Source organism: Plectropomus leopardus, chromosome 9 (assembly GCF_026936395.1).
Source record: "Plectropomus leopardus strain MGB_pleo_1.0 chromosome 9, ASM2693639v1, whole genome shotgun sequence".
Taxonomy (NCBI): Eukaryota; Metazoa; Chordata; class Actinopteri; order Perciformes; family Serranidae; genus Plectropomus; species Plectropomus leopardus.
Window position 1 is genome coordinate 11032980 of NC_142184.1, and position 22740 is coordinate 11055719.

A 22740-nucleotide genomic window follows, 5' to 3' on the forward strand; every position below is an offset into this window, starting at 1 on the left:
ATGGCAGTTTTTTGGGATAATATTGAAACTTTGTGAGCCTAAAACATTTGAAGCTAAATATATCTAATCTGATCAGATTAGTGTGTCAAAGTTCACAGTTCTGTGTGAGAGGTGTGGGACAATTTATGACTATTTTGGGATAAATCCACAGCTCAGGCCTCAGCAGAAATGTAGACCTGAGGAGCTTTGATACTCAGAAAAGGGGAATTTGCACTTTATGAAGTCTTACACTCGACTAAAACTCTCTGTTTAGTTATTCCACTGTCAGAGGATTAGCACACTGTTTTCATATAATCGACGCTTTCCATTTTGCAGAGAGATAAAAGTGAATTTCTGTGGTGATAAAACTGTCCCAAACCTCTTTACTCATCAGTCACCACTGGGCCTTTTGGGGGCTTCATCTGTAGAACGGAGAGGATCAGATGGAGAGTGATATACAGAGGCTAACTTTTGTCATAACGTGTCAGAATTAACTGAAAGACAGAAGAAAAGACGATCCAGTATCTCACTTTTTATGTGTATTTATAAAGGCTTTATCTGAGCTTGACTCCTAAAACACCAGAAAGGCTGGCTATATAAGGACACATGAGATCCAGAGCATAACATCCATAACATATCACCAAATCATCCCCAGGACAGTCATGGTGGGAGCTGCTTTGAAAGGTCGAAAGCTATTAGCGGAAAAGTTGAAAAACTGGTACACAGAGCGAGTACAAGAAAGAGAAAGCGCGAGTGAGCAAATGTTTGCTTAAACTAAACAGTAGTGTTTGTGCGCTGGTGTTGAAATATTCTAAAGAGCTGCTGCATGCGTAACCACCCTCACAGATCATCTTTAAAGGGAAAGTTCAACCCAAAATCAAAAACACATATTATTCCTTTTAACTTTAGTGCTATTTATCTGGATTGTTTAGGTGTGAGTTGCCAAGTGTTATCGGCTGGAGAGATGTCTGACTTCTGACTGTATACAGCACATCCTCACCTGAGGACCTTGACTTCAGCCCAAACTTACACCAAAAACAGAGGAGACAGACGAGGCCTCGGCACTGGCCGGGAGAAAGCAGACATCTCTGTGGCCGATATCTCCAACATTCTGCAACTCACCAAAACAGTCTAGACGGGTAGATATCACTACAGGTAAGAGGAATAATATGTGCTTTTGATCTGGGGTTGAACTTTTGTGAGGGTGGCTGAGTGTGCAGCAGTAGAGTCGCAGAATAACGCTTTAGCAACCTACTCACAACTTCTTCAAGTTTGGGTTGATGAACTCCTTCAACTCACTGAAGCTTTTTCGTCAACCTCTGCAAATGTCAAGAGAGAGTTTCTCCCTCAGGCAGTTTGGTTCTGCTGCTGGACAGAGCTGTTGCAGAGACAAAAGAGCCCTTATAGATGGAGATGCATTTTAAAGGAGCTGCATGCTGCTTTTGACCAGTAAACCTTCAGGCTAACCTGTAATCTGACACATCTACTGGCCATGATCTGTCTCTCAACTGCAGCTCGTGTTTTCTTCAAGTAACCCCTCAATTAAGAGACGGTCCTCGTCACTCTCATCATTTTGAAAGTATTTTGAGTACTCACTGACATCAGGTACCAGTACACTTGTATTGTGTGCTGTTGCTTATTTTAGGTTTAGTTGCACACGGTGTCTGTTTGTCTGTTGGGGTTTTACTGTTTGGTAGAAAGCTGCTGAATGTAGGAATCTGGCTCGGCCGTTTGAAGAAAAACAATGAGCAAGCGCAGGTTACATTTTTCGATAATGGTTTTAATAAATTAATTGTTTGGTGTTTTTTTTATCTTAATGTAAACTTTTTTTTGTCCTTGAACTAATTTAAATCAGCACTTAAAACATACACAGTTTGCTTGTTTTTGCGTGACATAACTGTCTTTTTAAAGAAAAAAACAACAAATTTAGTTATTTTAATGCAAAGTATCAGTAACGATGTAATCAGTTTTCCTGTTTGCAAATAGAGATAAATAATAATAAGTAAAGAAAAAGTAATAAAGTAATAATGAGTAAATCATAAACAGGTTTAAAAAGTATGAAAAATAAAATATTTAAAAAGTATAAATAATACAGCATACACAAAATATAAAGTCACATAAGACGATAATAACCATGAGACAATAAAATAGACAACAAATGTCTTTTAATGTTTTTTTTCTTCTGGAGGAAGAACCCTCCTCCCCTACTATATCTATTTATTGCCTTTTAAATGCAATTTTACAATTTTCTTTATGCCAGTTTTATGTATTTCTATGCTCCTGTAAAGCACTTTGAATTGCCTTTAAATCCCTGTAAATCCATGAAAGCCTGACCAGGCCCCTGTTAATTACAGTTTCCCTAGTAAAGTAAATACTTAAAATGCTCACAGCAGAGTATAAGAACATTTGGTTAAACTGCTGCAAGTCAGTGACCATAAAATCACTGACGGCGTGGGGGGAAAAAAAAGAAAAGCTGGTGTCCACATGTGTATAAAATTTTAACTTCAGATTGACTCTATTGATATTTTCAGTCCTGGAAAACAAAAAAACAGAGCACCAAGACTTCAGTTTTCAGTGATAATTTAATCATACAAACATTCATCAGACATACAGGGAAAAAAAAGCTTTCATCTGTTTGCACTTCCTCACTCTCATAAATGTGCTGTTGTATGAGTCTAATGCCAACTGATTCATTCTGCGATCTGGCCAGTGGGAACCTCAGAGAGACATTACACTGAGAACTAAACACACATGATGAATTAACAGCAGATACCTCTGACTGCGGAGAGAAACATTAACAATTTGCACAGGTAATTCACAGAGATTCACGTGACACGCTGTAGTTATTGGCTGGTGTTGTCATGTTGAAGCTCAGTAACCCTGGGGCTTACAGTTAGTGCCTCAGTTACAAGGCTGTTTACCTGACAAGGTGGTCTCAACACACTGGCTGCGGATGACGAGATAAAATCACAGAGTCGATAAACCCTTTAGGACTTAACTGTACTTGGTGGTGGAGAAAAGTATGCACAGGCCTCGCCGTGGAGGAGGCTGCAGTACTCAGTGCATAGATCAGCCAGTTAGTGCAAGTAAAGAAGACAGCATGAGTCAGTGTAACTTTACTGGTACAGTTAATGAGAAATGATCGAATCTAAATTCTCAAATGTGTTTAAAAAGTTCATCGATGATTAGAAAGAACATTTGTAGACTTGACTGTGGCATAATGTACGCATTATTGTAATGGAAATATTAAGAACATAAACTACACTAATAAAACTGTCAGATCAATGCAAATATTCAATCTTGAATCTTTGGGTGAATTAATATGTTTGTCCTCTTCTACATTCATCAAATACATTCAACTTAATATGACAAAAAGCCCAAAACAGCTTCTAAATGAAAATTCAGAGCACGTTGACAAAGAACATTTATGTTTTCATGATGTGAAATTGTGTTTTTACTTCATATGGCTTGAATTCAAAGTCTTGCATTAATCCTGTTATCTTGTTTAACTTTGATAAAAGCATGTAAAACTAGACTAAATCTTAGCTTAAGACAATAATCGGGGAAATCTATAATACTGCATTATTACTAATAATGAATATTCTGCTAATATTCTATATTTCTATAGATGTGTGTATACAAAAGTGCCAGCAATGAGACTGTATTTCATGTGTGGGAAGAAACCTTCAGAGGGAATAATATTATATAACTGTTGGCTCTAAATTCTTTACAAAAACATGTTCCTGTACAATGATGAGGACTAAACTGGAACAAATCATAGGAGCTATACTGTCAAAAATAGTTCTGTTTCTCAGTGTTTGTTAGAGTAATGGCTGACTCCCTCCAGTGGACAAAAGTCACATTACATTTAAAATTGCAGGTGTTATGACAGCATAGAAATTATTGCCCATAATGCACAAGTAATCTTGAATAAGCTTCAGTTTGTTGTTTTTTTCTGAAAAAATTGGTTGTTCCCCTTCTCTTTAAAGTGTAAATTAAAGGTATACCTTGCAGGATTTTCTTAAAAAAAAAAAAAAAAAAGTATACCAAAGTAATCCTTCTCAGCCACACTTGTGTGGTGACTTCCCCTTTTACCTGTGTTTTTTAAATATATTATGTATTTACTAAGATTAATATTGTACAATGTTTGTTTTAAGTCTTTGTCGGGTCTCTCTTAAAAATGAGATCCCAATCTCAATGGGACTTTCCGGATTTAATAAAGCTTAATTTTTTATTTTTATTTTTCATCTTAATTTTCTGTATTTGGGACATTTACAGCACATGTACCTGCCACAGCACTCAGGTGAGGTTGGAGCTTTGTAAAAGGTAGCGACCAGGTGCCAAACAGTAAGCAGCACACATCCAAGAGGTACGGGGCCAAAAAAATAACGCCAATATAGCGAGGCAATATGCCAAATGAGAGTAATTCTAGGGTTGGCTTACTTTTATGTTAGCTGGTGAGTGCGTTTAAAAACAGTGACCGACAATCCTGCACAGCATACCTTCAAAAATTAAGATAAAACTTAATACTGACATCCAGTGATCTGTTCAGAGATGCCCGTATTATTAGATTTAGCCACAGGGATCAATCCCATCAATATACCAAGAGTCAGAGCAGAAACCGGAGAATCAGTTGGCAAAATAAATGGCTTTTCCTCCAAAGTCTCTCTTTCAGGTTGCACAATGCACACACGTATACGCACACAGTTTCACAAATACACACTCCTGTCATTGTTTCATTTGCACTCTGACAACTAAAAAAAAAAAGTCTGGAAAAAAGTTATCACTCAAAAGACTCATAGCACTCATTTTTAACTTAGCATTCACACGTGCATACAGTGGGTTGTGGGATGTTGGTTGAGCTGCACGTTGGGAGCGTTGGCCTCTGGTTTTGTCAAAGTGTAGCTGGACTTTGCATAAAAGTGTTTTTGAATCTCCACACTCTCAGCCAGCTACTGATAAAGCCTCTTCTTTCTCTTATTGGTGTGACAGACTCTAGAGGTTTAGTGCTGCTTCACTGTGACAAGTCCCATGATTTAAGAGTGCCCAAAAGGATAGGGCTCCTGTATACCCTGCAGAGAAGAGAAATCGTTAAAGACAAAGACTTTAGAGTGCAGTGTGGAATAAGTTCGGAAAGCTAAATTACAGCTCAGTTTTTCACAACAGCGCTCGTTTCTATTTTGCACAGTTTGTCCCTGCCTCGACTTCCCCCAGGGCCCCGTGCATTTTTGAGTAATTTTCCAGATCTGCCATTCTCCACCTGTCCACCAGATGCCCTCAGACTTCCAAATCGTTGCCACCTGCCTCTCATTATCTCATCAGTCTGTCAGTATATGTAATCAGCTCACTGTTCCCTTTGCCAGTTTGTTATGTTGTGATTTTCTGTTACAGCCCTCTGCGCCTGTTTAGCTGCCACCTGTGTTTGACCTGCTGCTGGCCTCACCACGCTGGATGCGTTCCCTTGTTCGGACCTCCTTCTCATGCCTGACTGTAAGCCTGTTCACTGGAACACTGCTTTAATCCAGACCTGATCTACCTCACTGTCTGAATGAGGGTGCTTTAACTCATTGCCTTAATGTACAGACATCTATGACAGCACTAATGCTGATGGTCTCAACTGTATTTATACATTTTTAGGTGTTTTTAGGCCACATTGGCAGGTTGTGACCAAACACCTGCAAAGTTAATAAAAATCCCATGAGCCTGCTGTTTTTGTTTTTGTTTAGTTTAGTTTAGTTTAGTTTAGTTAACTGGAAAACTGAAGTTGTAAAAATTGCCCACAAAAACATCAACAATTTAGCATCTTGCTCGAATCACCGCTGTGTCCAGTTACATCTTCAAAAACCTCAAGTGTGGCTTTAGACTCTTAGGCCTGATCTTACAATCTGCACAAAGCGATGTACATCGCAATGCAACTGTCACTGCTAGTTTCCAAATGATGCAGTTGTCATTTTCACAGCCAGTGCTGATGTTGTGTAAGTAGCACATGAACTCGCACTGGGGCTGTGGGTCTTAAGATGAGGTGTGGTCAGGTGCATTGTTGGTCATGTTGCTACTGTGAGACAGCAGAAAGCAAGTGTGCCATTGACCAACACAAACCTGGTCTAAAGCCATAATGGCACAGTATTTTACTGATATTTAAAGGATGCATTATTCAGATAGCAAGATGCACCTACATAGGTGAATTTACATTGCTTGTGCGTTCTGTTTTAGATACAGGGATGCATGGATGGGTTGAAGGCCAGTGAAATAATGCATCATTAATTCTCCAAAATAGCAGACAGCAGAGTAAAGCTGCAGTCCAAATCCCCATTGAGAGAGATGTTGTGCACATTTACACTCAAGAGACAGTGTAACTTCATTGATTATTTCAGAAACTAAGTTTAATTATGTTCATCTGTCAAGTTTATAACTTCTGTTTTTTTAGTTTTACAGTTTAAGATGCTCTTACTCCATTACACTTGGCAGAACACAGCTCACTTGTCTAATTTACTGAATTCACCATGCAAATAGCAGAGTGGCAGCTGCAGGCGCAGCTGGCTTTTAAAGGGAATGGGAGATGACCCTCTGATTGGTTCAATTCATTTTACACTGATAACACACCTCTGATGAATAATGGGACTTACACGTTTGCCCCTTGTGCCTTACTTTGTGCCCAGATTATGCAACATTTAACTTGCAAAAGTGGAGTTGGACACGTCCTATATGCATTTATGGCATGCACTTTTGACCATGCACTTTAGATTATTTGTCTTGTTTGCCGAAAACTGCTCTGCACTAAATCTGCCCTCTCATATGTCTTACCTGGTTATAAGAGACTACTGAAAGATTGCTTTGTAGACTGTTTGCTACTATATCCACAGAGTTGTGTGAAAGTCCGTTCTGATCTTGCTGCAGCTGGTTGGGGTTTCCCTCCCAATGTTCCTCTGCGACCCGATGACTGCTGGCATCTTGGAGGCTGTTGTTGTTGCTGTTGGGGCACTTGCTCTTCTCTGGTGAGGCGAAGGGGTTGTAGTCTCCTTCCAGGGTGCGGTGCGGCTGGGTGTTGAACTCTGCCTGGAAGGAGGAAAGCTGCTGTGTGACGCCAAGGAGGCCTCCAACCTCCACACTCAGGATCACCCAAATGACATCTGTCAAAATAAAGACACAGTATGTCAAAATATACAAAGCCACTAACACTGTTCTGTGCTCCAACTTGTGCTTATGTGTAAGGTTAAAATGACCAAAAAGATTATATTAACCAGTCTGAAAATGCAAATTATCCTCTGAAACATTAAGGTTGTGTAAATTAAATCTGGACCACACACCCACCATATCCTCCAAGATTTAAAGTGCTCCAGGTCTGCTATTCTTTCCTCCACCAGGCAACTGATTGTGTTAAGAATTATCGTTATGAACACCTAAATGAAATATTAAGCCCGAGTATTATTTTAATGGAGTATCCCTCTGCTGCTTAATTTGTAAGTAGGGAAGTCTTGAAGGACTTCCTATAGAGATCCATCACACATGCTGAATTTGCAGGAGGACATAAATCAATTAAATGAATGACTCTTAATTTAATATGTGTGTGTTGAAACAGAATGGCTATTCAATCTTTAAATAGTTTTCACTGAAGGAGACACATACCAGACATCTAGCACTTTATCTTAAGTAACAACTATTGCATCCTGTTGCTCACTACGATACCTTGCTGTTTATCTGCATATCAGCAACTCAGTTCAAAAATGATTTGATTATTAAACTGCTGATTATTCTTGTACTCTGTAATAATGTAATAAAAGCGCAACGTGACACCTTCAATAGCTCAATCTGTCTGTCCATAAGTCCAAAATCCCAAAAAATATTGTTTACAATGATGCAAAAAAAAGCAAATCCTCATATTTGAGAAGTTGCAAATGTTTTGAATTTTTGCTGAAAAAATGACTAAATAGATTAATTATCGAAACAGTTGCTATTTTCTGTCTATTCTTGAGTATAAGTATCAGCATATGTATCAGTGGTGTAATGAGCTTGCTTAAGGTTTTACTGTTGGTATGTGTCTTGTTCTGTATGTTTTTAACTTACTGGCATGATTTCTTTTTCTTGTCTGCTTTGGGTGTTTTGAAAGACACATATTAAATAAAATGTATTATTATTATTATTATTATTATTAGCTGATGAGGGGGGTGTACTACTAGGGAGATGGGTAGGTTATCAAGGCATTAGTGTGTATACTTTCCTATATACTCTAGTGCCTTTTTGGCTTATAGGTGGGTAGATTGTAACCAGCCAGAATAAGGTCTGGATATGCCTCGTATATCTGTGTATACCCTCCACTACACCACTGATATGTATTGAAAAACAACAATTCCTGTTTTGTTTGCAGTGTGACGCTTGCTGTCCTCACCTCCATAGTAAAGTCCGGTGGCTGTGCACATTCTCCACTGGCCCTGGTACATGCCAGGAGACGCAGGGCTCTGCATCTGCACGCTAACATCAGCCATTTCCTGAGGGTCTAAAGACCGCACCATCACCATGTTTACATGACCAAACTGATCTCCTCCGACGTACTTCAGACAAACCCCAGGAGGCCATGACTCTGCACCTGGAAGACACACAGAAAATACGCTGAACTCCGCATAACATGTGAGTGTTATTAGTTTAGTTATTACAAGATGTGTTGAAAGCTTTGTGATCTATTTAATTATTCCAGCAGACTTACCTGTGTTCTGTACTCTCCAGGTCTTTGTGAAAGGTGTGTCCGGAGGAACTGATTCGCCCTCACCGATCGTCACATCCTTCACGAAGGACATGCATGGTGCACTGATGTTGGGACTCTCAAAGTCGTAGTAGGCTCCGATGGCTGCTTGTAAATTCCTGGGACAACAGAAGACAGAAATCCAGGTGATCTATACAGATTTATATTTGTTATATTTTGTGACGATTCACCAGCTGTTTGCGCAGCTATAAATAAACATAGACCAAATATGGGGCTTAAGTACTGTCCCCTTTCCTAGCTGGCCTTTGTACCACCAACATGCTAACATTTTCATCAAAAAAGAAATCAGATTTTAGAGCATTTAAGGACTAGTGTGTAGGATTTAGTGGCACTTAGCAGTGAGGTTACAGAAATGTGGCAAGCATGTAGGAGAACTTCGGTGGCAGATGGGAAAAAATGAATGGTCCTATCTAGAGCCAGTGTTTGATTTTACTGTTCTGTGATACCGTAAAAACATAATGGCAGACTCCATGGAAGAGGACACGCTCTGTATGTAGATATAAACAGCTCATTTATTCATGACTAACACGTCTCTTAATATCAAGCAATTTTAAACTAATGAAAACAGTTATGTATACACCATTTCTGCCAATAGATGGTTCTAAATCCTACATACTGGACGTTTAAATATCATCATATCTAGAGTCGCAACCTGGTTATTTTCATTATTATTGACCTGCTGATACATTTTTAATGAATTAATTTGGTCTATAAATGTAAGAAACAGTGTAAAAAAAAAGTCAGCTACAACTTCCTCAAGCCAAAGGAGACACACACACATACAATTTACAGACAAGAGACAAACAACATCAGTTGTGTCAGCCATAAACATATCCCATAAGTCTTAAAAGGTTGTAATTGTGCAATGCAAACAAAATATTCATAAAATGAATATGAAAACCACAGGAACAAATTTTAATACACTGATTTTTTTTTTTTAAAAAAGAAGGAAATTTCTCTCTTATTTTAGAAACAGAATTGCTTCTTTTGTTTGTATTTGTTAAGAACTACAATATTAAATTTTACTTTTAATAAGAAGCTGTTTTTGTTCAATATGCTGCTAATAGAACAAACAGTCAAAGCTCCATCGTAGTACAAAGTAAAAAATAAATAAAAAGATTTTGAAAAAGCTTATGTTAGTTTAAATAAATACATGAATAAAATCATTTCATAAAAAAACTCACAAATTTCTCTGGGATTTCTTGCTTTACTTTTTTGCTGTATGAAAAACATATCATAACTTGACACCGCTATACCATATTGAACCAAACTGTGAATTTTGTGAACCTTAGTAATAATAAGCATAATAAGCACTTGTTAGTCCAATTATAGAAGTATCTTGCTACTAAAACCCTGTGGTGTAAACCTGTATCCCTCACAAAAACACATTTATTCTACAAAAGAGAGGCTTGTTTGTACTTCAGTGATTAACTGGTAATAACACCACTTTGTTGCATTTTTGTGGCTGCTTCTTATGCATATAATGTGGCAAACAACTGAGATATCTGCAGACTCTGAGAGACTGCGAATGGGTGCTTCCCGTGACACGCTGGTCATCCATAAACCAGCAGTTTTTATTTTTAGAAAGCCCGTTGCAGAGCAGCTATTACACGGCATCACGTGTTACTACTACAGCCTACACTGCCCGTGGATTCTGTTATCTGCCACGGACCTGCATTGGCTTAATCCTGCATATGCGCAGAACGATTAATTTAAGGGGGAAGCCTTCAATATGACCTTTATGTTCCTGACACATTCCTTCACGGTTTCATTTTCTAAATATGTCACCGGAAGACATAATTTAAAGCCATACACCCCGTCAAATATGCAATGTTGGAGAAGTATTCTCAGTGCATGTAAAAATATATATTAATACATTTTGTACTGGCACAGTGAGGTAAATAGTCACCAGGCTTGCACAACCACAGTGAGCTCTGACACGGTCGGAAGGTTACGTAATTAACTGAAGCCATGAAGCAGTGACAGACATAACGTCAATGTTTTAACTTGGCTGACGATAACGTAAAAGTGACGGGTGTCTAATACAGTACAGTACTAAAACAATAGGCAGTTTACATAAACTAATAATAAACTTTTACTTAACACGTCAATTAAATGACTCGCCACGTAACGTTAGCTTTGCACGAAAGTGGTGACCAGCCGACAACTCCGGTCAGCAGCCTTAAGAATCACAAAAAAACATTAACAAACACGATGTTAATGTATTTTCATTCATATAACACTCCCGCTTCGATGCGAATTCATGTCAACTACGGTTTATTCATCTTCATAGGCATTTTATTACAGCAATGGCTAAGCTACCTTACGCTGTCCCTGACAGGCAATCAAAAGTCGGAGACACGGTGACTCAGCTAACGCTAGTTACGTTACTACAACGTCGTTAGCTGTCATTGTACCCACGTTTTACATACCTAACGTAAACGCTATCCCTGTCACAATTAAGGATAACACCTCCGTGGTTTCTTCCCCTTTTTTAACCGATAAAATATATTCTGAACAACGAGAACCGCTACGTAGAAAGCTAGCTAATGTACAGTAACTGTTATCTAACGGCACAGCAGGCCGGACGGGTCCTCGAGCTCACCAGTTGGTCATGTCCAGAAAGAAGGCGCATCCGGCGGGGTTTAACTGAAACCCGAGCAGCCTCTGAAATTCCGATATAAGGATGTCTTTGTCTGTTGTGCCCATGCAGCTGAATTTCTGCATGAGCTCCTGGTCCAGGTCCAGGTCCAGGTCCATGCCCTCCATCGCGGATTTGCCCGGACAGAGACTGGGGCTTCGCTCCTAATTTAGTCCGAGGCCTCGACTTGTCATAACAAACTCAACAACAGGGCCGAGTGCGCATGTCACATGATTCTGTTTTGTTCCTCAACAGCCTCTGAGCCACAGGCCTGCAGGAGAGAAGAAAACACTGAGCTCTGCTTGAAATATATATTTATATATTCCCCTAGGTGCAGGCTATATTATCAGTGGTGTAGTAGTCAATGTAGTAAACCCTAAACAAAAAAAGGAAAGAAAAGAAAACAAAAAAACACCCCAAAACCCCAATTATTAGAAAGAAATCTTAATGGTTGATACAACAATGATGATAATATAATAATAATGGTATACACCTGTACTTTTATATACTGTTGGACTAATTTATAACAAAACATAATTTACAAACTTATATTGTTGTTGTTGTTGTTGTTGTTGTTGTTATTTTACTTCATTTGTAAAGTAACTAGTAACTAAGTCAATCAATATATGCAGTGAGGGAAAAAGTACAATACTTCCCTCTGAAATGTTGTGAAATAAAAGTATAAAGTGGCATAAAAAGAAAATACTCAAGGAAGGTATAAGTACCACAGATTTGTTCTTTAGCCCAGTACTTGAATAAATACACTTGGTTGCATTTCACCATATTATCAGTGGTGGATGAAGTACCTGAAAGCAATATTTGAGTAAAAGTACAGTTTTCTTATCAGAAAATTACCTTTGTAGAAGTTAAATTCACCGATTAGAATATTGGGCCTACCTGAGTATAAGTCTTAAAGCAGGGCTATTCAACAGCAGCAGCAGCCCCATGCATGTTTCCAAGATTTTAGGACATTTCTAGGACTTTAGGATGTGTCCAGGAATTAAAAAGATTTCTGTGGATTTTAGGACATCTCTAATTTTGGACATTTCTAGGAATTTTGGATATTTCGAGGATTTTAGGACGTTTTTAGGATTTTAAGACGATTGTAGGATTTTAGGATGCTTCTAGGATTTTAGGACATTTCTAAGATTACAGGACATTTATAGGAATTTCAGACATTTATAGGATTTTTAGGACATTAGGGCTTTTGCTAGGACCTCTGTTGGGGGTGGTGCAGGGGATCCTCCACTGGCACTTTTTTGATAAACAACTCCATTTAGATGCTGTTTTATATACTCTGATACTTACTAAAAGTACAAAATCCCCACTTGAATCACTCAATTTTTATTGTGGATTAGAGTGTGTGTGTGTGTGTGTGGGGGGGGGGCATATTTTAAATATTAATGTAAATATGATTATTTTTTAAATATTACTTTTTTTTTTTTACAATGTAAAGACTTTAAAGAACAAGTCCCCTCTTACCTTCCTTCCATTTTTGTAGTAAGTATCTAAACTTCCTGGGGGATATGTAGTGGAGTGGAGGTATACATTTTACTCAGAAAATGTAGTGGAGTAAAAGTTGACAGAAAAACTAAACTCAAGTACAGATATTCTGCGAAAAGTACTAGAGCAAAATATTATTACTTTGATACATAACACAACTGATAATTATGAGTAATAATGTGTAATTAAATGTAAGACTAAACCGAAACAAAATAACACATCAATAATATCAAATAATATATCAACATTATCATTATTAATTGTGAAAATTACCATAAAAAGATTGGGAAATTTCTGCCATTAGCCCCTAGCAAATTGTTTTCTTAGCAATGTTGTATTTCTACAGTGTAAAATGAGCAGAGTTGTATGTGTTTTCTACTGTAGATGGCCAGATAAACCTGTTTGGGGGCCCGGAGGCAAAATTCCTCTTGGGCCCCTGTTTTCTTCCAAGTTCCCATCAAACACGGTGATGTGCTTAATGGGAAGGTGGCAGTTCCACTACAGTTGTACAGAGACCCAGTAAACAACCAGTACTCTTAAGCCCCTTTCCCAATAGGCAAAAAACCCTCACTAACACTGACTAACATCTGGCTTTTGTATTTAATGTAAAGGTTACTATGGGCACTCCCAGGTCAAATGTCACAGGTATTTATTGGCTCCAGCTCTGATCAGCAGTGATGGTAATACAACACCCCTGTGGACGAGCTAATTTTAGCTCCTTTGTTGGTGCTACACAATGACAGGCTGCCAGAAAATACCGTCTGTCTCAGTTCAAGCAGCACTCCAACATTGTTAAAAATTTAGTTGGCACAGAGTTTGAGAGAGAGAGAGAGAGAGAGAGAGACTAAAAAAGTAAGTGAAATAAAAAAAGATGTAACCTCTCTAACATTTTCACCTGCCTTGTTTGTCGTCTGTGATGTTGAAGAAGAAAACAGAAAGGTGTAGGCTACTTTTATGAGCCATGTATATGGCTCTGGCCTACTTGCAATGGGAAATAATAATAATAATAATGATAATGACTTTATTCATATAGCATCCTCAAAAACAGAGTTCACAAAGTAACCAAAGCAGAAATGGGATATATAGACAGCAATACAACAACAGAAAGCCAAAAGTAGCACCTAAACTAACAGAGGAAACAGACAGAGGAAAATGCACCCTAAGTATTAAAAAGTAAAAGTACCCAATGTAGTAAACCCTAAACAAAAAAAGGAAAGAAAACAAAACAAAAAAACACTCCAAAACCCCAATTATTAGAAAAAAATCTTAATTGTTGATAATAATAACAATGATGATAATATAATAATAATGGTTTACACCTGTACTTTTATATACTGTCGGACTAATTTATAACAAAACATAATTTACAAACTTATATTGTTGTTGTTGTTGTTGTTGTTGTTGTTGTTGTTGTTGTTGTTGTTGTTGTTGTTGTTATTTTACTTCATTTGTAAAGTAACTAGTAACTAAGTCAATCAATATATGCAGTGAAGGAAAAAGTACAATACTTCCCTCTGAAATGTTGTGAAATAAAAGTATAAAGTGGCATAAAAAGAAAATACTCAAGGAAAGTATAAGTACCACAGATTTGTTCTTTAGTCCAGTACTTGAATAAACACACTTGGTTGCATTTCACCATATGAAACTAGATCAAAGCATTTCACTGCACAGAGATGAAAGAGATGAAAGCTTGGAACTTGAAACATAGAATATATTATCTACAGTACACCCAGAGTACCTGATTTATTTGAGTTATTAACACACAACCATCTCTGCACTGCCACAAATGCACAGCATGTTTATTTACATATTAATTTGACAGGGACAAATGCACGAAACATTGCATCCTAAGAAATATAAGGTAGATGCTATGCATACAGGTTTCTAGCCAAGGCTAATTTGCAACCCCCGTCCCTGGTTAGGCTTCCAAAATTTAAACAGACATAGTGGAGTACTGAGTTGAAAATACTACAACCATTATGTAAACATGTATTTTTATTTTGACTGTAATTAACCCTCTATGGTACGCCTTATGATGCCAGTTGTTAAAAAATGTTTGTAATATTTTTTTGTCACAAAATACAAGTAGTAAACCTAATTCAAAGAAATTAGCAAATAATTAAATATTTTTGGGCGTACAGTTTTGGGCACATTACCTTAAAGCAACAGCGAACCATAATTTATGGAGCTGAACCATGCAGGAAAAAAGGACTCCACATGGCCTCCAGAAAGTCATAAAACAATAAGATAAGATAAGATAAGATAAGATAAGATAAGATAAGATAATCCTTTATTAGTCCCACAGTGGGGAAATTTCCAACATTGCAGCAGCAAAGAGATAGCAAAGACTGTGCAAAATAAACTATATTAATAAATCAGTACAAAAACGTGCAGGATGAAGATGAAGGAAATAAGCACAGAGGACGACATAAACAAACAATATATACAGTATTTACAACGCTGAGAAACTCAACAGTTAAATAAAGAATGTTCACAGTTGCATGGGTGAAAGTGAAATTGCACTTGTGGTATTAAGCTGTAAATAAACATGTAATATAAACAGTGCTATTGGTTTCCTTAGGGTCCTGGCTATTTTTTTTTTTTTTAAATATTGCATAATAATTGATAATTTACTGTGTGAGTTTAAACACCCCAAAATAGGTACGTTTTCAGAGGGTTAAATATTCCCCGCACTGCCACCCACCTGTACTCCCCTCACCATCCAGCAGATGGCGCCATGGTGTCGCAGTTGTGTTATTGAGTCTCGCGTGTTTGTATGTGTGTGTATGTGTGTTTGTGTGTGTGTGTCTATGTGACGGGGGGGTCAGTGTGTGTCCGGTGTTTCGCGAGGTAGCAGCAGCTAGGCTGTGCAGTGCCAGCAGCGGCTAAAAAGATGCACACAGCTCGGGCTGTGGAGAGCAGAGAGGTGCCTGGAAGCTAGTAGCCTATATGTTTAATTCAGAGGGGGATCTGCTGTCGCGGTACGACGCTAACAGACATGGCCGGGATTATAAAAAAGCAAATTTTGAAACATTTGTCAAGGTAAGAGTCATCTCTGGGCTTTGTGTTAGCCGGTTAGCCCGGCTGGAGGATGAGTTTACCGTTATTGCCTTCAACACCGCAAACGCTGGTTCGCTAGTATCTGCTATCTATCATGTAAGCTAGCTACATTGATTTCCACTTTAACAACAACTAGCTTAAACAGCAACACGAGAATAACGTTAGGAGAGCAGACAGCGACAGTGAACGCAGCAAACCAGTTCAACCTGAATACCATAATACTGTTATATGCTTCAGACTGCCTTTAATACTTGATTTAGAAAGACAATATGTTTGATTCAAAGGGCCTAAGACCTTCAATAACTGTATCTCACTGCTAACTTTCGTCGTTTTTAAGTCAGTCAGTGGTTTGGGGCCCCAAATATCTTAAATACTTAATTTTAGAAAGCACAGTCTGGTTTGGCATCTGTTCATCCCAGTAAACACTGTCTGCCTATCTATCTATTTATCTATCTATTTATCTAATCTATCTTATCTATGTGGTGAGAATTCAGTTTATAAATATCAGGGCGTAAAGGTCATTAAATAGTTTTAAATCTGAATATGACATCTTAACTGCAATACATGTTTTCTTTTATAATATAATTCATTCATGTTTTGATTAAATTTGTCAAAACAAGTCAACCTCTCCTGCACAAAAGTTCTTATTTCTAATGTTACAAATTTTTGCACCTACTACTGAACCAAATACTGTCTTTTTACTGTGTACTTGCACTTGCCTGCTAGGAAAATGTACATTTACCTAATTTACTCAAATAACCATAATCCTATAAAACCCATTTCTGCACGGGAACACATACTTTATACTTACCTGCCTTAAGCCCCATTAAATTTAAGTGTCTGATACCTGTGGACACATCTACCTGCCTGCCTACCTACCATCTGCAGGTCCTTAAAATGTCTAAATTTAATTTTATAAATATTAGGCCTTAAAATGTCTTAACGGTCTTAACTGCCACAAACAATTTTTTTTCTTATTTCATTTATCCATCTTTTAATGTTATTTTGTCAAAATAAGTCAATATGTCCTGTGTGAAAGTCCCTATTTTTGATGTTACAGGTCTTTAAACCTACCACTTATCTTTTTACTCCATACTTGCAATTATTGGTTGGCGAAATGTAGATTTACCTAGCTCACTCAAAAATCCATATTCCTACAAAGCCTACTTCAGGACAGGAACAAATAATTAAGAAAAAGGTTATTTGTCCACAATTCAGTCTTAAAGTTTATGGTTTTAAGATCTTTCAAGATAATTTTCAGCAAATTTTGTGTCTGATACCAGTATATCGATCTAGCTGTCTATCCATCTATCTGCTCAGTACAGCTTTTAAAACAATGTCATCTCCTCTGGGAGAAAGAAGGAAAGATTTTCTACATAGGGAGAGTTATGGAGGATATAATTTAGCTTTAACATCTTGATGCCAACATGTTTTTATTTATTTAGTCCCAAAGTACTCAGTATAGCTCCTGTAGTTTTAATCAGATCACTGTCTTCCTTCAGTAAATTTTCTCCAGTCTGCCACCCTGCTGTGCACAGACAAATACTGCGGTCCAGTCACCTTCAGTATCCTCTTCAGGGCTGGCTGCAGCCTTTTCTCCTTACCTGGTTTTACTTCTTCTATGTTCTTTTGCAGGAGACATTGGGCCTGCTGTGTTGCCTCATAGTTAAGGTTTTCATTGGGTCAAAACGTCTTGAATCTTCTTTTGCTGACAGTTGTTAAGAAATTGGGTCAGAGAGCAATGTGTTTAAAAGGCCTCTCTTACCACAGCTGAATGGGATAAAGTTTACCGTCAGACTCTGGGCAATAGGTGTGTGCTAAATCAGAAGCTTTCTATTTGACTGACTCGTACTACCCTTCCCTCTGTTGTCTCTGTCACTGAATAATTAAAACAATTATTTGCAGCAGATAGGACACAGTGGACACATACTTGGTCGGTAGACTTATAAGCAACACGCTAATGTTGCTGACCGTAGTTTGCTTTCAAATAGGAATGAGGTTTTATAATCCAAGCATCTCCTCAGTTATCTCTGAAGTATCTGACTCAGTGTAGCAGTATTCTTATGGTTATTTTAAGCCCGGCAAGATGAGGACAAGATCATATCATCAGTGTTGAACCAGACCGACTTGTATTGCGTTCGTGTTAATAGCTTGAATCTTTACATGGAAGTTCATAGCAGCAGTATGTTTTGCTGTATATATACAATTTTTAACAGCTATTTATCCTGCTGCTAGCTCAGCATTATTTATATTATCGACTTTCTTATAGTTTTTATTATTCAGTTGTCCAGCTGTATTTATATTTATCATATATTCGCAATTACTGTTATGTTGCTCAAGGTGTTGACTGCCAAAACCACATTTGGAGATAATCTCTCTGTTTTACTCTCCTCTTTTCATTTGTTATTTTACTTTTCCTTTATTTCCCTAGTGTGTTTGATGTTTGTGACTCCTTTGTATTTTGTGTATTTTGTGTAAGCACCTTGGGCCATGATAAACGACGTTTTGTTAACTCTGTTGAAATGACAAACAGACTTGAACAAACTGAGCAGCATAAAACGAAACTTGCATACAATAGACTTCTTAAACCACTGAGCGATTGTTGGATTGAATTTGACCACTTCAAGGGTGACTCTTTTTATGTTAATCGTCTTACAACGATTGTGGTATTCTTTAATTGTAAAACCAAACAGTTGTGCGTTTGGAAAAGATTGTACAATGACTTCTTTCTTGTGTCTGATAAGCTCTGGGATTTCTGCACTCTTTGAACCATGCTAATCTGAGTAATTACCCCATTTTGCTGTTTTTATAAATAATAGCACCACTATTCAGTAGTCATTACTCCAATTTAGGTCTACCAGCAAAACACCATTTTATATTCCATCAATCCAGAAGACAAAAGTATTAAAATGCACGGCACTGTACAATCAAGTCATAGCTGTTTTGGTATTTTTGGACATGTGAACTAGCTCAGCATGTTAGGCGTGACTCATTAAAGGCCGTTTAGGAGTGTGGGAGTTAATATGAAATGTTCATTTTGAGAAAACAATGGCCCAGGTTTTCTTCACAATATAAGAAGTGTTGAGCTGTTATTTTGTTGCTCAATGTCAACGGGAAGCTGGCTTATCAAGCTTATCAGGTTCAGCATGGTTTAAGGCCAAAACAGTGTCACATGTTTTGACAACTTGGACCACATTCACATGTCGTCTCATTAGTTTAATTAATATCATTAACCAACTGTGAGCAGCTCTCTTTAGCTGTCTTGCTTGACATTTAATCTGCTTCTTTTTTAACAGTGTCTCTCGGCTCATATCTGAAATGTCATGGGGATTTGTCAGAACAGTGTTCAGTCATGTGAAATTAAAATACTTAACAAATTGATTTACTCCGATTGCTGCTATATTCACCCTGTGTGGGTTTGAAGCCCATTCCTGGCTGTCGGAGCTCACTACTTTAGCAGTGAGGTTAACCTCGATGGGAGCACAGCCATGTGGCTCTAGTAAGGAGGCTGCTACAGTTTCTCAGGATGACTCATTCAGTTGCACTACTTTTAAAACATCTTGGCCAAGCTGCATAATTGAATTTTGTGTATTTCTGTCTCTCAGATCATCAGTGACGTTTGCTGGTGATGCCAGGTGTTTCCCTTTACTAAAAATCTATGAACCTCCATCATATTCACTGTTTTTACCTGGTCTCCCTTCCTTAGGTTCACCAAGAATCTGTCCCCGGACAAAATCAATCTGAGTACGCTGAAAGGGGAGGGGCAGCTGTCCAACCTCGAGCTCGATGAAGAGGTTCTGCAGAACATGCTTGACCTGCCGACATGGCTGGCTGTCACCCGGGTCTACTGCAACAAAGCCGCCATCAGGGTACGTTACCGACTAGTCAAACCTGATTGTGTAGCTGGTCTGACAGGTGAGGTTGTTTCCCTTTTCTAAGAAGCCTATTGGAGCAGAAAAGCAGCATAATTCATGTCATCTTGGTGATTGACTCACACTTCATTTTCAAAACAAAGAAGGGTTTTCTGCTTATTAATATCATAGAGCTTTTTGAAATTCAGAGTGCACATCGTCGCAGTGGAAATGAGCAGTGGCAGTACCACAGAGATACGCACTGCAGCTGAGAACGTTGTGATCCCTCAGACCAGAGCGGGTTATTGGTAACAGAGAGGCAGGCCATGATTCAGACGGACAGTAAAGGCCAGAGGCTACAGTGATCCTGAGATAAACTGGCTGGGGTGCTTTGAGCTGTCAGGACGATTCATTTTTGTTTCCAGATAATCCCAATAATACAGCATGTTTAAGACAGTTTGTTTGAAATTGAAATCTGGTAATTATGTTAATGTTGTTGTTGAGTTATTTGTCACACATTACATAAATATTTTAACCTCTCGAACGTCAATTTCTCCTTGAGTTTCATTTCAAAGGGGACTTTTAAGGAGGAAACAAACATTGTATGATATTAATACATCTAGCATTATGTATGTATGTTAGAGCTGAAGCAACTTATTGATTAGTTGTCAACTATGAAATTAATCGCCAACTACTTAGACAATTGAATTGGTTTGAGTATTTTTTAAATTAAGAAATACAACTAAAAATTCTCTAATTTTTAAATGCTTAAATTCTGCGTCTTAAATTTGAACATTTTCTAGTTTTTGTAACAGCTAAATATCTTTGGGCTGTGGATAAAACAAGACATTTGAGGGCGTCAACTTGGGACATTTTTCACCTTTTTTGACATTTTATTGATTATTATTATTATTATTTTTATATTTTCTAGATTTAGTTTTAGCCGTGAAGTATGTATTATGCTTTCAGCTTTACTTTATAATGCCTTTACTGACTGAAATATCCAACCTAAGACTCAATATTGTTTTAACAGCTTCCCCAGTAATATTATTGATCTTTTCGTGTTTTTACAATCCCACTTTTTTTGTAGTATGTGCAGCATTCTTTTTAAAACTTATACTGAAACTTATGGCGCTGCCATCAGTCAACAGAGTGACTGCTGACTCTGAGTAAAAACGTCTCCTTTGCAGCTGTTTACTGGAAATCACTTGTTCTGTTGTTTGTTTTCCTACTTTTAGAATTGCTCCAGGGCTAACCGCCCATTACAAAAGCTCCAATATGACGGCCAAAATTTCTTCAATTTATATTGATTTATAAAAAACTCTCTTTTTTGCTTAGGCTAGTTAATATTTATCAGTTAATTGCTTTAAAAAAGAGGTTCTTTTAGAAGTTTTTATTCCTTTTTTACGCTCACCGAAAAAAATAGACCTTTTACTGAAACTAGAGCAGTGACACTGAATTGTGACCGACTTGTTGAATAGGTGCGGCTCTATGGATCGTGGTGCCGGTCCATATGCAGGTCAGCCCACCACTTTGATCCAAACAGAAAAACTCAACAGCTATTGGCTGGTGTCGCAATTACCCAAATTCTGTTGGTATAAATAACTGCCATGAAGTTTATATAAATATTCATAGTCCCCAGAGGATGAGTTCTACTGACTTTGGCGATCCCTGGACTTTTCTTCTAGACTCACCAGTAGTTGACATTTGATTTTGTCCAATATTTTGGTTTGTGACCAAATACTCAAAAATCTAATGGCAAACCCATCAGCCTCAGTTGTTCTTTGCATTAAGTGCTATTTAGCAGATGTCAGAGTCCTAATATGCCAAACTTACATGATGGACACGATAAACGTTACACCAGATTAACATCCGCATGTTAGCATTGTCTCCTCACAATGACATTTGGAAATGCTACTATTTACCTGCCAGGATTTACATCCTCCTATTTTGTGATCCTAGAGAGATTGCCATATAATGCACCCACCTATTAACTTCCTTTTTAGAGACTTTAATAGCAAACAATGGTGCTAGTGCATATTATGGGCTGTTGTGACCGAACAGTGTGAATCTCATGTAACATTAGTCTTGGCTGACATCACAGGGGGATGCAAACCTTGAAAGGTAAAATATCAGTACAACTTTTAGACTTAGCTCATATTCACAAATATTGACTAAGCTTTCCTAGGCCATGGAAATAACATTGGAGTCCTTAATTTAAGATAAATGTTTTAGTTTTGGACACAAAATCTAGGATGATTTTTTTGAGCCCTTAGGGTCAGTGCTCATTGTCTGTGTATATATTACTTTTATCTACATTCATCTACAGGCACAACATCAGTTTTAATTGCTATACAGATAATACAAATTATATGTTTGCATAATACACGTATTATTTGCACAGCAGCGTATAATTTATTTACACTGCAAATAATACAGTGCTTTAAGACATTCACAGCTTGAGGCCTCTAGACTGTCTGAAGCTCAATGCGTCCTGTCAAAGGTCTTGCAAATATAAATGCAGTAATTACTAGCTGTTAAGGTTCATTAGCCCAAAATGTTGTCAAACACTGCAAAAGCTTTGTTGTTTTCTACGATAATGTTCTGTTCTTAGAGAATTGGGTTGAAACTGTGGCGAAGCCTCGTTCAAAGCATTCCTGTTTTCTGTAAACTCAAACATCCACACATGTAAAAACTCAGATTTATAGACTTGCTGTCAAGTAATGTTTTATGTCTTTTAGTCTTTTTTAATAATCATTGTCGACTCTTTAAAATATCAACAATTAGAGATGTGCAAAATAAATCCAGCTGATTAAACACTGCTACTCTCATTGAGTGGAACCAAAAATACTAGACAGTTAAACTTATTATTATTAATTATTACTTCTTAATGGAATTGCGTTCACCCAATGGAAATGCTTTTGTAATTGTCAAGCACATTTCCTAGT

At 37.6% G+C, this 22740-nt stretch overlaps 2 protein-coding genes across 3 annotated transcripts in view; one reads left to right on the forward strand and one right to left on the reverse strand.

Moving 5' to 3' along the window:
• Positions 1–2542: 2542 nt before the first annotated feature.
• LOC121946996 (protein ILRUN-like) lies at positions 2543–11597 on the reverse strand. Its single transcript, XM_042491852.2, has 5 exons — positions 11343–11597; positions 8681–8835; positions 8366–8563; positions 6784–7109; positions 2543–5051 (listed from the first exon to the last, which is right to left on the reverse strand). Exons 1-5 carry the CDS (start codon positions 11504–11506, stop codon positions 5016–5018), a joined length of 879 nt encoding a protein of 292 aa, XP_042347786.1. The 5' UTR covers positions 11507–11597; the 3' UTR covers positions 2543–5015.
• Positions 8727–22740, forward strand: part of bltp3a (bridge-like lipid transfer protein family member 3A) — a 34153-nt gene continuing 20139 nt past the window's right edge. The window contains exons 1-2 of one of the 2 annotated variants that reach the window (XM_088081963.1): positions 8727–8862; positions 19648–19810. In XM_088081963.1, coding sequence (XP_087938089.1) covers positions 19748–19810 — 63 coding nt within the window. In that variant the 5' untranslated portion in view covers positions 8727–8862; positions 19648–19747. Of the gene's footprint in view, positions 8863–15681; positions 15924–19647; positions 19811–22740 lie in introns of those variants that run through there. The other variant, XM_042491432.2, reaches the window with a different exon arrangement.